The sequence below is a fragment of the Oncorhynchus clarkii genome, chromosome 30, assembly GCF_045791955.1.
Source record: "Oncorhynchus clarkii lewisi isolate Uvic-CL-2024 chromosome 30, UVic_Ocla_1.0, whole genome shotgun sequence".
NCBI lineage: Eukaryota > Metazoa > Chordata > Actinopteri > Salmoniformes > Salmonidae > Oncorhynchus > Oncorhynchus clarkii.
Genome location: NC_092176.1, coordinates 18,058,438 through 18,074,867, shown reverse-complemented (window position 1 = coordinate 18,074,867; position 16,430 = coordinate 18,058,438). Strand labels below are relative to the sequence as shown.

The window sequence follows — 16,430 nt, the reverse complement described above, 5'->3', positions numbered from 1 at the left end:
AATGAGCAGGTTTGTCCAAACTTTTGACTGGTACTCTATCTGTGTCCATATTGTCCATGAGTTTCTAGTAGATAGACCATATGGTTTAAAAGAAAATAGCCTAATTAATGAAAAAAGTACCTAACGTGCAATGGCATTATTTCCATTTAACTCTTTAACTCTTCCAACTATTGACTTTTTTCACAACTGCCATCAGTTTGACAACATATACATATGGACACAGAAAAATGTAATAAAAATATATATGAAGGATATTTCATGCTGTAACCCTCATTTAAACACCAATGGAATTCATTAAGTTGATGTTTTTAAGGCTTTGTCATTCTATTTTGTATTCAAAAAATGACCATTATTCACCGCTGTGCCCTCACTGTCCCTGTTATCTCTCCTAGCGACCTGTCCAACAACCGCATTGGCTGCTTGACTCCAGACATGTTCCAGGGACTCACCCAACTCGCCAAACTGTAAGCAGGCTAAATGACTGACCATAAAGCAACACATTCTAGTGTAGTATTGTAAGTACGTAGTACAGTGATAGTGATTAAACATCTGTCTGGTTTCTCCTGTTAGGAACCTCTCTGGGAACATCTTATCTACCTTGGACCCAGGGGTCTTCAAGGAGCTCCCCTATCTTAAACTTGTGTGAGTACTGTTCCTTGCTCCTAACTGCCATCCCCTTTTTCACAGTTTGCTCCAGACAGATGTTTGTATAATCTTCGGAAGCGATATAAATGCAATCTTATGTGATCACATTTTTCTCCCTATAGGCTTAGTTTAAGCAATGGACAGCCTTTTGTCACATCTGACATGTTGATCCTATAATGGACCACCAGAGAATAGATCTGAACTGTTGGGCAATATGCCGTTAGAGGGAAAGTGCACCCGCTCCTCAGTGTAATCTCCCCTGATGAATGCTGTTGTAAAACCACCTGCTTTTTCTCACCAGGAACTTTAACTCTGACTTTCTGTCATGTGACTGTGGGCTGCGCTGGGTGCCGGGTTACTTTCGCACCAGGACAACCCGGCTGGGGGACAAGACAATCTGTGCTTATCCCAGGAACCTCCATGGAAAGCCCCTGCGTGGACTGAGGGAAAGTCAGCTGAGCTGTGGTGAGTGTCTGACAGGAAATTGAATGCATATGAATGCGGTGGTTCACCACTATCACCCCTCAAATAGTATGAAAACTTCACTATATGAATGACAGAGTCATTGTTTTCTCATGGTAATATTGTGAGATGAGGTAAGTGTTTGTGAAAAGTAATAAGCTGTGAGTGAGCAAGTGGAAACATGTAAGAAGTGCAATAAAAATGCAAAATACCAATGTTTTGCTGTCTCCAATAGCGTGTTTTCTATTGTATTTTCTCTTCCACTCAGTAGTCTGTCTTTCCAAGTGCACCAGTTAGCTGTGTTGTGCCTCCTCTGTGGTCGGCCTTTATGATTTGGGGCTGTCTGCATCCAATATTCCTAAAAAAGCAGGCTCATAATGGCTTCATCTGAAATATTTAGCTGAGGTCGTGTAATGAAAGAGCAGCAGAAGTAACCCAGAGTGATTTGTTATGGTCTCATCTGCCTTCCCTTCTCCTGGCTGTGCTGTGTGTTCCTCTCCTCACTCAGATGGGCCTCTGGAGCTGCACACCCTGTCTCTCCTACCCTCCCAGCGCCAGGTGGTCTTCAAGGGGGACCGGCTGCCCTTCCACTGCACAGCCGCCCTGGTGGACAAAATCACTGCGCTGCACTGGCGCCACAACGGCCAGCTGGTGACCTCTGACCCTGAGCAGGGCGTCAGTCTAGAGACTAGCGTGGTGCATGACTGCACCTTCATCACCAGGTAATGTTACAGTACTGAGGGGTCCGTTGGTATATCTGTCGATCCCAGCACTCTTTTCTTACCTTTCATTGCACTCCTCAATTGTCATATTTTCATGTTTTTATCATAAAGTTAAATACGTTTTTGATTTAGTAATGGTTTATGAGGCCAGTGTTTGGTTCTCATGAATTGATGAAAAAAAAACTGTTTGTTTAGTTTCTGCTGATAGGACATGAGGTGTAGTGTGCTGTCTGGGTATGTGTGATGGCAGTGACTGATGTACTGTCTCCTCGGTGCAGTGAGCTCATCTTGTCCAACGTGCATGTTGAGGCCAGTGGAGAGTGGAAGTGTGTGGTGGCCACTGGGCGCGGCAACACCTCCCGCAGCGTGGAAATAGTGGTGCTGGAGAACAGCGCCTCCTTCTGTCCTGAGGAAAGAGTCACTAACAACCGGGGAGAGTTCAAGTAAGGAAGAAAACAATAATTCCCCTCTCCAGAAACTAAATCCACAATAATAACAGTCCTTCTGATTAAAACATGCTGCATCCTCCTCCCTTGGTGTTTTTTTCTAGGTGGCCCAGAACCCTGGCAGGTATCACCTCCTACCAGTACTGTCTGCAGCTGCGCTACCCCTCCATGTCCATGGGGGGTACTGTGGAACAGAAGCAGGCATCACGATACTGTGACCGCTCAGGGAGCTGGGAGGAGGGAGACTACAACAACTGTCTCTACACCAACGACATCACACGGGTCCTACACACCTTCATCCTGGTCAGTACCAGGGGTGTGCTTGGGCTGTCCCAAGTTCATTTAGCCCAGTACCTATGAAATCAAAATATAGTACATATATTATGGTAGTAATATTTAAATAGTTGTTGCCTGAAAGGTAAATGTGTCAAAGTAACAAAACATTTGAGTTATTTGCTTTAAAATAATCATACTTCTCTCTTTTTCCAGATGCCCATCAATACCTCTAATGCAGTCACTCTGGCACGTCAGGTGCGCACATACACCGTGGATGCATCCAGTTTCACTGACACTATGGACGTGATGTATGTGGCCCAGATGATGGAGAAATTCATGGAATATGTCCGACCACTGCGAGAGGTTGGACAATGAGATCTTTAATCCCTCAATGCATGTTTTTTTAATATTTTATTTTGTATCTGCGTTGTCTTTAATTGGAAAGAGTTGATAGGGACTTTTTGACTTGAATATTCATGATATATTCATTACCTTATGTCCATGATTAAGTTTCTTTCTGCCCCCTGTGTTTATGTAAATGCCTGTTTTTATGCTTGCTTTTTAATGTCTTTACCTGTGTGTATGTATGTGTCAGCTGTCAGAGATGCTGGTGGATATGGGCAGTAACCTGATGCAGGTCGATAATCAGATCCTGGCCCATGCCCAGAGAGAGAAGAAAGCCTGCAGCTCCATAGTCCACTCTCTGGAGACTCTGGCCTGGCCCCAGCTCCACAGCCATGCTCAGGACCTCTCCACGGTACAACAACCTGCATTCCAACATGTTTTAAGGTTCTATATTATTTTTATCTAACAGTCCTAAATGTAATCAACGTTGTTAACCCCCTATAGCTCTCCAGGAACATTGTAATGGAGGCCCATCTTATCCGTCCGGCCCACTTCACTGGCATGAGCTGCACAGCTTACCAACGCCGGGAGACCTTGTTAGGCAACCTGGGCATGGAGGGGGCAGAGCCCACCCACGAACAGCAGCTCCGCTTCCGCTGCACCACAGGCACCCACAACACCTCCATAAATAACTTCCCCATGAAGGTAAGCACTGTCTCTGTCTCTGTCTCCCTCACCCAGACCTGAACCCAACCTTACCCACAAACAGGACTGTAGTTGTGTGTCTGTGGTACAATGGCAGACAGTGCATACGGTTGTCATTAGAGGGAACACACCTCAGAGCTTGACCTACTGGAGATGGCATGGATCTGCATTTAGCACAGTCATTTACAACAGCTGACATAAAAGAGGTTTTAGATTTTGTCGTTTGGTGTTTGAAATTTCTGTTTCGTATTCCCTTGGGTTAACAGAGTCAAATATAGGTGAAAGTAGGACAGTGAAGAATGAATGGTATGGCCTCCCGGGTGGCGCAGTGGTTAAGGGCGCTGTACTGCAGTCCTGAGTCCCTGGGCTCTGTCGTAACCGGCCGCGACCGGGAGGTCCATGGGGCGACGCACAATTGGCCTAGCATCGTCCGGGTTAGGGAGGGCTTGGTCGGTAGGGATGTCCTTGTCTCATCGCGCACCAGCGACTCCTGTGGCGGGCCGGGCGCAGTGCGCGCTAACCAAGGTTGCCAGGTGCACGGTGTATCCTCCGACACATTGGTGCGGCTGGCTTCCGGGTTGGATGCGCGCTGTGTTATGAAGCAGTGCGGCTGGTTGGGTTGTGTATCGGAGGACGCATGACTTTCAACCTTCGTTTCTCCCGAGTCCGTGCGGGAGTTGTAGCGATGAGACAAGATAGTAGCTACTACAACAATTGGATACCACGAAATTGGGGAGAAAAAGGGGTAAAATTAAAAATAAAATAAAAAGCATAATAAAAAAAAAAGAATGAATGGTATGATTCTCTCTCTCTCTCTCTCTCTCTCTCTCTCTCTCTCTCTGTCTCTTTCTATGTTTCTCCCTTCCTCTAGAATGCTGTAGCCCTCGCATCTGTGGTTCTCCCTGCCTCTCTGTTCCCCCCGGACGCCCCGTCAGACTGTAAGCTTCAGTTTGTGGCGTTCCGTACAGGGAGGTTCTTCCCTTTCTCAGGGAACTTCAGTGGTCCTGGAGAGAACGCCCGCAGACGCAGTGTCAACAGCCCTGTCATCTACGTAGGCCTAGGTGAGGGAGCAACACTTTTATTACACAATTCAACAAATTTACAGAGATGGGTCAAACCTGGTTATTTTAAGACGATTACAAAATACAAATGTATGCGCTGGTGACAGTGATGGTCATCTCCTCCTTTGTGTGGCAGACGGGTGCAGTATGTGGAACCACTCGGAGCCCATCTTGGTGTCCCTGCGCCACTCAATCCCGGGAAGTGACCCAGTGGCGGCCCACTGGAGCCTGCAGGCCCTGCAGCAGCAGCAGGGGGGATGGAGCCAGGAGGGCTGCCTACTGGCCCACACTGACTCTGCCACCTCGACCCTGCACTGCTCTGTACTCAGCAACTACGCCGTGCTGCAGGTAGGGCAGGGAGCACATCCTAGGATCCCAGAGACACATGGTGGATGTAATGTAATGATGATTCTGCACAACACGCACTGCACAACACGTCAATCAATTCCTGTTGAATGTGGAATGAGGGAAAGCCCAGTTTGTTGTTTTGGAAAGTTCTGAAAGTCTATTGAAAAAGTTTGGTTACTTGCTAGCTACCTTTTGAGTTTGGATCCTGCGAGGTGGTTGGCTTCAGTAGCTGGGACCTCTACTACCTGTCCAGTGATCCTGCTGAACAAGGCCGGGTCTGAGGAGCTGCTTGGCGTAGCAGATAGCCTAGCTGTTAGCTAGCTGCCTATAGGGCGAGTGGGGTTTTCTTGAGGGCTTGAGTGTAGCCTGCGATGTGGATAGCCATTGTGACTGGGACCGCGGATTGTCCCGGGCTTGTGGCTGTCTAGATCCCTGCTGTTTGTTGTTGTTGTTTCCAATCCTTCCTGCGACCTGCTCTGTCTGGAACTGCGTGGGAGTAACAGCTTAACCTACGTACCGTTGAGGACAGTGGTTTCTCTATCACAGGTGAAGGATCTTTTAATTAAACTAAAAATGTTCTACAAGCAGTTGTTACAAAAATAAGAAAACAACTTCAAGTGTTGTGTCCAAATACTGGTGGAGTCAATTAATAAAATAATGGATGACCTGAACATAGATGTCCAGGACCTGAAGAACAGTTTGCAGTTCTCCCAGGGTCAGCTCGATGAGTTTAAACAGGAGAATGGCAAGGTGACAAAAATCTGTAAGTCATTGAGAGAGGACATCAGTTCTGTATGTGAATCCATGATAACAATGACGGAGAAATCAGATTATCTCGATGACAATCAAGGCGAAACAACATTGTTGTGGACGGAATTGCAGAATCTCCACATGAGAACTGAACGGAGTCTGAGGACAAAGTGAGGGAAATGAACTCGGAGAAACAGAAGAAGCGCGCTCATAGGACTGGAAAACCCACCACCGGCCCAGCTGACAGGTCCAGGTCAATATTGGTCAAGTTCCTGAGGTTCAAGGACAAGGTACCTGTTCTGGAAAGAGCGAAGAACTTGAGCGGAATGTACTTCTTGCTCAAAAAGGACTAATCTGAAGCTGTGCACCAGAAGAGGAAAGAACTTATCCCAGTCATGAAAGCTGCCAGAGCGTGTGCGGACATTACTTACATCTGCTATGACAGGTTCATTGTCCACCCTCCCTCCCAAAAGCCTGGAAGGGATGAGAGACCCAAGCCTATGGGTTCGTATCTTCAACCCTGAAGCACACACACACACCAACTGATTAATGGACTGCTGAGTGAATATATTTTTCTTCTTTGCTCTTTTCTATATTATGTCTATCTCTGATAAGCTACCCGGAAAGGACAGGAAATAGCCCATATTAATATATGTAGCCTTAGAAATAAGGTTCATGAAATCCATAACTTGCTAACATCAGATAACATTAATAATTAGCCATTTCTGGGACTCACTTAGATAATTATTTTGATGATACAGCAGTGGCAATAGAAGGATATAACATCTATAGAAGAGACAGAAATGCTTATGGGGGAGGCGTTGCTGTGTATATTCAGAGCCATATCCCTGTAATGCTTAGAGAATATCTTATGTCAAGTGTTATTGAAGTGTTGTGGTTGCAGGTTCACCTGGCACATCTAAAGCCTTTTCTTTGGGGGTGTTGCTATAGCCACCAAGTGCTAACAGTCAATATCTAAATAATATGTGTGAAATGCTTGATAGTGTATGTGATGTAAACAGAGAGGTCTACTTTCTTGGGGACCTGAATATTGACTGGTTTTCATCAAGCTGTCCGCTCAAGAGGAAGCTTCTCACTGTAACCAGTTCCTGTAATCTGGTTCAGGTTATTAATCAACCTACAGTATGGTGTTTACAAACACTTCTGGTGTCACGTTCGTTGTAACGAGGAGTCCAAGGCGCAGTGTGATGAGAATACATTCCTCTGATTTATTTAACGAAGAACACTTAACAAACTATACAAAACAACAAAACGAATGTGAAGGTATGAACAACGAGTGCTGACACAGGCAACTATACATAGACAATAACACACGAAATACCCAAGTAATATGGCTACATAAATATGGTCCCCAATCAGAGACAACAATAAACAGCTGCCTTTGATTGAGAACCAATCTTGGCAACCATAGAAATAAAAACACCTAGAACAGGAACAACCCCATAAACATACAAAACCCTAGACAGGGTAAAACACATATATCACCCTCGTCACGCCCTGACCTAACCAAAATAATAAAGAAAACAAAGAATACTAAGGTCAGGGCGTGACATCTGGAACAAAATCATCCACATGTATTGATCACATTGTTACTGATGCTGTTGTACTTTGTTATTTTTCATTTGTTTTAAAATCACCTTTATTCACCTTTAACAAGGTATGCTAGTTGAGAACAAGTTCTCATTTACAACTGCGACCTGGCCAAGATAAAGCAAAGCAGTGCGACACAAACAACAACACAGAGTTACACATGGAATAAACAAGCGTACAGTCAATAACACAATAGAAAAAAAGAAAGTCTATATACAGTGTGTGCAAATGGCGTGAGGAGGTTAGGCAATAAATAGGCCATAGTAGCAAAGTAATTACAATTTAGCAAATGAACACGGGAGAGATAGATGTATAGATGATGATGTGCAAGTAGAAATACCGGTGTGCAAAAGAGCAGAAAAGTAAATAAAAACAATATGGGGATGAGGTAAGTAGATTGGATGGGCTATTTACAGATGGGTTATGTACTGCTGCAGCGATCGGTTAGCTGCTCAGATAGCTGATGTTTAAAGTTAGTGAGGGAAATATAAGGCTCCAAGCTTCAGCGATTTTTGCAATTCGTTCCAGTCATTGGCAGCAGAGAAATGGAAGGACAGGTGGCCAAAGAGGTGTTGGCTTTGGGGATTACCAGTGAGATATACCTGCTGTTGTTATCGTGACCAGTGAGCTGATAGAAGTTGGAGCTTTACCTAGCATAGACTTATAGATGACCTGAAGCCAGTGGGTCTGGCGACGAATATGAAGTGAGGGCCAGCCAACGAGAGCATACAGGTCGCAGTGGTGGGTGGTATATGGGGCTTTGGTGACTAAACGGATGGCACTGTGATAGACTGCATCCAGTTTTCTGAGTAGAGTGTTGGAGGCTATTTTGTAAATGACATCGCCGAAGTCGAGAATTGGTAGGATAGTCAGTTTTACGAGGGTATGTTTAGCGGTGTGAGTAAAGGAGGCTTTGTTGCGAAATAGGAAGCCAATTCTAGATTTTATTTTGCATTGGAGATGTTTAATATGAGTCTGGAAGGAGAGTTTACAGTCTAGCAAGACACCTAGGTATTTGTAGTTGTCCACATATTCTAAGTCAGAACCGTCCAGAGTAATGATTCTAGTCGGGCGGGTGGGTGTGGGCAGCGAATGGTTGAAAAGCATGCATTTAGTTTTACTAGCGTTTAAAGGCCATGTTGTATGGCATTGAAGCTCGTTTGGAAGTTTGTTAACACAGTGTCCAAAGAAGGGCCAGATGGATACAGAATGGTGTCGTCTGCGTAGAGGTGGATCAGGGTATCACCCGCAGCAAGAGCGACATCGTTCATATATATACAGAGAATTGAGTCGGCCTGAGAATTGAACCCTGTGGTACCCCCATAGAGACTGCCAGAGGTCCAGACATCAGGCCCTCCAATTTGACACACTGTTTTCTGTCTGAGAAGTAGTTGGTGAACCAGGCGAGGCAGTCATTTGAGAAGCCAAGGCTGTTGAGTCTGCCAATCAGAATGCTGTGATTGAGTCGAAAGCCTTGGCCGGGTTGATGAAGACGGTTGCACAGTACTGTCATTTATCAATGGCGGTTATGATATCGTTTAGTACCTTGAGCGTGGCTGAGGTGCACCCGAGACCAGCTTGGAAACTGGATTGCACAGCGGAGAAGGTACGGTGGAATTCGAAATGGTCAGTGATCTGTTTATTAACTTGGCTTTCGAAAGACTTTAGAAAGGCAGGGCAGGATGGATATAGATCTATAACAGTTTGGGTCTAGAGTGTCACCCCCTTTGAAGAGGGGGATGACTGCGGCAGCTTTCTAATCTTTAGGGATCTCGGGCGATACGAAAGAGGTTGTCTAGTCCAGCTGATTTGTACGGGTCCAGGTTTTCCAGCTCTTTCTGAACATTTGGGTGACTGGAGTTGGGTGACTGGAGTCACTGACAGTTTTATGGGCTTTCCTCTGACACTACCTATTATATAGGTCCTGGATTACAGGAAGCTTGGCCCCAGTGATGTACTGGGCCGTATGCACTACACTCTGTAGCGCCTTATGGTCAGATTCCGAGCAGTTGCTCGACCATAACCTATTGTTGAGAAAACGTATGTGATGGCTTTTCAACCTCTGCCATATTGTAGATTCAGAGCTATATATCTACTATAACTCAGAGAGTTTTCTTTACTTTACTTCTCTAATGTCAAATATGTAAAGTGTGGTGTACCACAGGGCAGCTCTCAAGGCCCTCTACTATTTTCTATATTTACCAATGACCTGCTACTGGCATTAAACAAAGCATGTGTGTCGATGTATGCTGATGATTCAACCATATACACATCAGCAACCACAGCTAAAGGAAGTCACTGAAAGCCTTAACAAAGAGTTGCAGACTTTTTTTGGAATGGCTGGCCAGTAATAAACTGGTCCTGAACATCTCTAAAACAAAGAGAATTGTATTTAGTGCAAATCATTCCTTAGGTTCTAGACCTCAGCTGAATCTGGTAATGAATGGTGTGGCTGTTGAACAAGTTGAGGAGATTAAATTACTTGTTGTTAACTTAGACTGTAAACTGTCATAGTCAAAACATATATATTCGATGTTTGTAAAGATGAGGAGAGGTCTGTCTGTAATAAAGGGATGCTCTACTTTTTTGACACCACACTCCACAAAGCAAGTCCTGCAGGCTCTAGTTTAATCTTATCTTGTTATTGTCCAGTCATATGGTCAAGTGCTGCAAATAAATACCTATTTAAGCTGCAGCTGGCCCAGAACAGAGCGGCACGTCTTGCTTTTCATTGTAATCAGAGAGCAAATATTAATACTATGCATGCCAATCTCTCTTGGCTACGAGTTGAGGAAAGACTGACTGTGTCAACTTCCTGTTTTTATTAGAAACATGAATGTGTTAGAAATTCCAAATTGTTTGCTTAGTGAACTTACACATAGCACTGATACACACAAACACTTACCCCACCAGACATGCCACCAGGGATCTTTTAACAGTCCCCAGGTCCAGAACAAATTCAAGGAAACATACTTTATTATACATAGCCATGAGAGCATGGAATGCCCCTCCATCTTTTTAGCGCAAGTGAACAGGAAACCTGGTTTCAAAAAACAAATAAAGCAACACCTCACGACACAAATCATCTCCCCCATGTGACCTACTTTTGTCTGTAATGTAGGACCCTATGAAGACTAGCTGTAACTATTGGCGTCAGCTAATGGGGATCCTAATAGATCTAAATAAAAAATCACTTCACTGGATGAATGTTCATGTTCTTTTCTCGAGGTTTGGAGAGCCCCACAGTGTGGTCGTTGCAAAGATATTAATAGTTCTCTTTTTCCTAGGAGGTTCCTGACTTCCCCCACTCCCCACCCATGTCAGTGAGGGTACTCCACCCTGTGGTCTATAGCTGTACTGCAATCCTCCTCCTCTGCCTCTTCACCATCATCATCACACACATACTACACCACAGGTACCGTGTGTGCGTGTACGTGTGCAAATGCATGTGTGTGTGCGTGTGTCTGCTATCTGACCTACCCCACAGTGTCTTTATGTCCATCTAATGGTTCTCTTTGTTTTCTTCTTCCTTCTGCAGTTCTATAAGCATATCCAGAAAGAGCTGGCACACGTTACTCAATACCTGCTTCCACATCGCTATGACCACAGCTGTCTATGCAGGAGGCATCACCCTGACCAGCTATCCAATGGTGTGCCAGGCAGTAAGTCCCTCTCCTCCCAGACCCAGCTAATGCTCTCTACATGTGGTGTGTAGGCTGTGTGTTTGACCCTGTGTGATTTGTGTCAGGTGGGCATCGCTCTCCACTACTCCTCATTGTCTACACTGCTGTGGATCGGGGTCAGTGCTAGAGTCCTCTACAAAGAGGCGGTCTGGATGATGCCACGGCAACCAGAGGGAGAGTCTCCTGTTCCAGCTACTCAGCGGCCTATGCTCAGGTAAGTGATGTCATCAGGGTGAGACAGAGTTGACTTTTATATGAGAAGGTTGTGAGTCATTGTCAAACAGGTCAACGGTTGAGTTGTGAGCTCATTGTGGGGCGGTATTTTAAATGACTGTATTCATGTGAACGGACACACAAACTGTGTCATATCAAAGACCACCATTGTGTTTAGAACCAAGGATCTTCTGTTTTAGAAATCCTTGGAGGGAAAAACAGTAGACTACTGCTAAGGCACAAAAGAGTAGCAGTGACAGATGCAGAGTGCTGAGCCCAGAGCGGGGGAGGTGTGGAATGTACAAGCCAGGGATAACAGAGGTTAAGGAGAATGTCGTAAATCTGGCAAGGGTGATGGAGGGGGCGCACTGTCCCCTCATTACTGCCCCCCTCCCCTCTTCCTCCCCCTTTTCCCCCTCTGCCCTGGTGCTCCCTGGCTGTGATCATGCACTGTACTGTTGACCTCTGTGGCTTTCCCAAACCCTTCTGTTGCCCACCGCCGCATGGGGTCAGCCCTCCAATGACGCCTATCCCTGTGATAAGTCACAACCCCCCCAGCAGCCTGTTGCCCTTTGTTACACTTTATCAGCTAGCTCAGAGAGGCTGCCCAACTTACAGCTCAGTTCAGCTCAGGAGATCACAGACAGCTAGCCTAGGGATCACTACAGCTGTGAAATGTATGCTTGTTGAGAGAAAACAACAAAGGAGCAAAGCCCCTAAATCTCATACAGAATAAACAGAAACTGAAATGTAATTTGTCATGCAGTCCTTGGGTTTAAGTTGTTGTTTCCAATATTGTGGCTGGGACATGGTACTTCACATCTAAATGAGTTCACTGTCATTCCCTCTTGCTTTCTTTTTCATCTCATTTTCTTTGATCCCTGTAATTTGTGTATTTTCTGAATACAGGTTCTATCTAATAGCTGGTGGTGTTCCTCTCATCATATGTGGCATCACTGCGGCTGTCAATGTCAACAACTATGGGGCCAACAGCCCTTAGTGAGTGCTTCTCATTTTACCATTGAGCAATTGGCCCTTGACACAGTATATTTTGGTTTAGTGCTTATTCAAGGGCTGAATTTACAATTTTTTATGAGATTTTGAATACACAGAGGTATCCTTCTTAGCTATGACCTTACTGACTTTTGTATTGTATTTTCCAGCTGCTGGTTGGTGTGGCAGCCCAGTTTGGGGGCCTTCTTTGTCCCTGCAGGCTTGGCGTTATTGGTCACCTGGATCTATTTCCTGTGCACTGTGTTTCGCCTGAGGCAGCGGGTGGCCAAAGAGTGCCCAGGATCCTCCCTGTCCTCCCCTTTGCCTGAGAGCCAGCCAGCCCTGGGTGGAAGCATTAGTCTCCTGTCAACAGACTCTGTGGTGGGGACCATGCATGCTGCGTTGACCCCAGAGGACCAGTACTCCCTGAAGGTGCAGTTCCTGGTGCTAGTGGCCACCCACTTCCTGTTCCTGGCCCTGTGGGGCTGTGGAGCCATGGCCATGTGGCTGACAGGGCACAGCAGCCTGTTGTTTAGCTCTCTCTATGGGGTAGCTGCCACCGTGTCGGGAGTGTTCCTGGTGGTGCACCACTGCTTCCGACGCCTGGATGTGCAGGCCTCCTGGCTGGGCTGCTGCCCAGGGTATCGCCTCTCCCAGCCTATGCCAGTCTACACGCACACCTGCACCACTGTTAGTGGGATGCAGACCACCTCTGAACAGGGATCCCAGATCTTCGTTGGCTGCCATCCTCCAGAGGATCCCCAGAACTCCTCATCAGCCAGGTCCTCCTCCATCCCCAGTGGGATCAGCAGTGTAGGCCCTGGGCCCTGCAAGCTTACCAACCTGCTGCAGGTGGCACAAGACAATACCAACAATGCCACTCATGCCCCAGCAGGCACCAACACCAGCACCAGTACGGACAATAACAACAAGCAAGCTAACAACCTGCTGCCCACCATAGGCTCTGTAGCCCCTGTCCAACCTCAGAGGAGGAAGGTCAGTGGTAGAACTAAACAAGGGATCAGCCAGTATCACCACCGAGGTGAAGGCAGAGGTCACTACCGACTCAAAGCCTTGAGGGCTGGTGGTGGAGGGGGCAGTATGGGAGCACTGGGACCTACAGGTATAGAGCAGCACAACGCTGCCCATCCAGCCCACAAACAGGCCACTAGCGAGAACGGCAGCCTACATCACAGCCACTCTGAGAGCCATGCCAGCCCGCTAACCAACGGTAATGGTAGGAGAGTGGGGGAGACAGTTGCTACCAGCCCCTCAGAGGGTAGTGACGGGGGCAGCAGCGGCAGCCGTAAGCCCTTCCCTCTGCTCCCCTCTGTGGCCAGCAGGGTGGCTATGCAAGGTAATAGGCGGAGCGCCAGCCGAGACAATCTGAAACTGGCAGCGGCTGCAGAGCGTGAAGCTAAGCGCAGCTCCTACCCTCTGAACAACATCACTACCACTGTGCCAGGGGTTGCCCCTAACGGCACCCTCAAGAGCTCTGTGATAGAGCTGGAGTTGGACACAAGTGGCACGGACCATTCCCAGAGCTCTGTGGGCATGAAAAGTATGTGGAAGAGTGAAACTACAGTGTGACCGTATCTCTTTCCCAGCACATGTCCACAGTGGACCCTGACAAAATTTGATATGATTGGACAGTTGTTATAGTCTCCTATGTCTATACAGATTAATCCTAATATGAGATCCATGTGTGTAACTCAGACTTTCGTGTAAATGACATTAAAAGATTTGAACAGTTCTTCTAATTTCACATGTGGATCTCAAGTTGGGGTTCAGATCATGATGAGTTTTTTTCTTTTGAATGTGTAAAAGAGCTAGATTATGGGGTTGTGTCGCTTGCTACTTTTGTGTCCAGCCATTTAGCTTTCCATTACAATGATGGTATGGGATGTGTATGAAGACAACCATGTCCTGTACTCTCAGCTCTGTCACAGACATAACAACTGTTTGTTGGGTTTGCCATGAATTCAAGACATGTTTTTTGTGTACTTTTGTTTTTTCATATTTCAAACCTAAAATACTCATTTATTCTACACGTCACAGGAATTTTTACCAGCTATATCTAAAATCAACATAAGATGTTGATTTTGGATTCCTTAAGTAAAGCTTTATTGTTTTGTTTGTATTCTTATTCTATGCATATCGACTATGGCATGAAATGGAATCTAAGATTGGCCATTTCCACAGTACGGCTGTGCATTTCCTCTGTGAAGAATCTTTTTGCTTTTATTATATTTTCTTGTAGTATTGTGGGCATGTGGGCATGTGTGTGTGCGTGTGTTTGTGTGTGTGATTCTCAATCTAGGATGAGAGAATGCAGTTTCTAAAACTTTTTTTACTAAATCGTATTGACTTTGATTCAAATACGCATCAGCACTGAGAGGGAACTCCTCCCCTAATAAACAGGATTGAACAAGTATCAGTATTTGGACAAATGAACTGGAGTGACCTTTCTTTGACCCTGGCATGTACTCTGTAATGTCCATGGTGATTTCTTTATATGAACTTCCCCGTCCTTCTTCATTTTCCCCCTTTCCCCTTAGTGTGCTCTATCCCCCTTGGAGTTTCAAAGCTCTGGATTTACAGTTATTTCAACATGGATGTAGACTGCCCCCTCCAGGATTTAAAACATCATTGTTCATGCACTGACATAAAGGGACGCATCAGTTTAAACCATGTTGAGTTTGCCATCTGTATCAGGAGGAAGGAGAATATGGTAATGAATGTTTTATTATGCAGTAAATAGCTCTGGTTAATATCACATGAACCAAGATAAGTGCTTACTGAAATACCCCCCCCCCCCCCCCCCTCACATTCACCTCATAATCCAATGGCTTCAAAGCTTGTTACAGTAATCATCAAATTCATCTACACTATTTGTTTATGTTTATGTACAAAGCTCAGAGTAAAGGCAAAAAAATGAATGACAGAATTCTGGTTCATTTATGCTACTTGGTTTTCTGATATTGCTTCACACACTTTATCATCCAATATTGTGTAAAACCATATTATGCTATTTTGATCTTGAGTATTCTTTTAGTTTGTAAGAATGCAACAGCTCAGTTCATCTTAGATACGCTCTGCTAAACAACTCCAATGTATTCAGGGAAATGATTGTGCCAAAGAATTGTATAGACTAGCAGAGCTTACCTCAACGTCAGTGTTTAGCAAATGGGATACAAATCATAGATTGTATCCTTATTCTAGGTCCTGAAATCTCCCTTTTGGTCAATGATAATAACACGAGGAAGAACTCACAAACTCACAAAGCTCAGAGTTGTGTTAAGTACAAAGCAGTGGTTGCACTTACCTTCCTCATTATTGTCTGTAGACAAAAAACATTGCTTGTTACACTCATTTCCATTAGGTGTAAAATGTCAACACGTGCAAGAACACAATGGCAGAATGTGTCCTCTTTTTCACTAATGGTTACTCAGATTGTTAACATTTCATCCATTTACTAACATTCATCCCATTTGTCCTGAAATGATTTCCAAGTTTTGTGTCCACTCTCATCTCGAAATGAAAAAGGGAGATTTCAAAATGTTTTATGTATATTTATATTTCATTTGTCATAATGACATCAGTATGAAATAACTGTTTTTAATTCAATAATATATTGTTCAAGAAATTCAGACTGTGCCTTGTAAAATAAACTCTGATGCAAAGTAAATACAACTTTAATATTTTGTCATTTATTCTCATACTGACGGGGCAATAGCCTTCTCTGATATGAACAGGAGCTGAATGCGAATAAAGGACTTTGAGAAACTCAGTGACTGGATGTCTGAGCACCAGCTGCTCCTGAAGCCTCTGTTCATATTAGCCTTTCTTGAGGTTGTGGTCTAATTTGTGAAATCTTGCTCTCTATTAAACGAAGCTGAAACCTTTTATGACTAAACCGTTTTTGTGACAATTAGTTATATTTGTGTAGACCTTTTTTGTTAAATTACATTTCAAATTACAATACAATAACAAAAAAAACATAAAATAACATTAACGTAAAATAATAAAACCACTACACTTTAATTGAGTTTCAAAAGTTAAAGTACCTAAAATAAATAAAATAAGATCGGGGTTACAAATGTACAAACCTGATCCTAGACCAGTGCCACTGTCCAATCACCGTAGGTCGTCAACTTATTGACGCAAATG

The 16,430-nt window shown here is 44.8% G+C and overlaps 1 protein-coding gene across 3 annotated transcripts in view; it reads left to right on the top strand.

The window, feature by feature from the left end:
* The window catches only part of LOC139390008 (adhesion G protein-coupled receptor A2), a 49,577-nt gene extending 33,630 nt beyond the window's left edge, over positions 1-15,947 (top strand). For all 3 annotated transcript variants that reach the window (XM_071137106.1, XM_071137107.1, XM_071137108.1), the window contains 16 exons: positions 393-464; positions 571-642; positions 947-1,110; positions 1,616-1,829; positions 2,108-2,272; positions 2,380-2,578; positions 2,765-2,914; positions 3,147-3,308; positions 3,401-3,601; positions 4,473-4,662; positions 4,799-5,010; positions 10,659-10,786; positions 10,910-11,033; positions 11,120-11,268; positions 12,177-12,266; positions 12,431-15,947. In XM_071137106.1, coding sequence (XP_070993207.1) covers positions 393-464; positions 571-642; positions 947-1,110; positions 1,616-1,829; positions 2,108-2,272; positions 2,380-2,578; positions 2,765-2,914; positions 3,147-3,308; positions 3,401-3,601; positions 4,473-4,662; positions 4,799-5,010; positions 10,659-10,786; positions 10,910-11,033; positions 11,120-11,268; positions 12,177-12,266; positions 12,431-13,850 — 3,712 coding nt within the window. In that variant the 3' untranslated portion in view covers positions 13,851-15,947. The remainder of the gene's footprint in view (positions 1-392; positions 465-570; positions 643-946; positions 1,111-1,615; positions 1,830-2,107; positions 2,273-2,379; positions 2,579-2,764; positions 2,915-3,146; positions 3,309-3,400; positions 3,602-4,472; positions 4,663-4,798; positions 5,011-10,658; positions 10,787-10,909; positions 11,034-11,119; positions 11,269-12,176; positions 12,267-12,430) is intronic.
* The last annotated feature ends 483 nt before the right edge of the window (positions 15,948-16,430 follow it).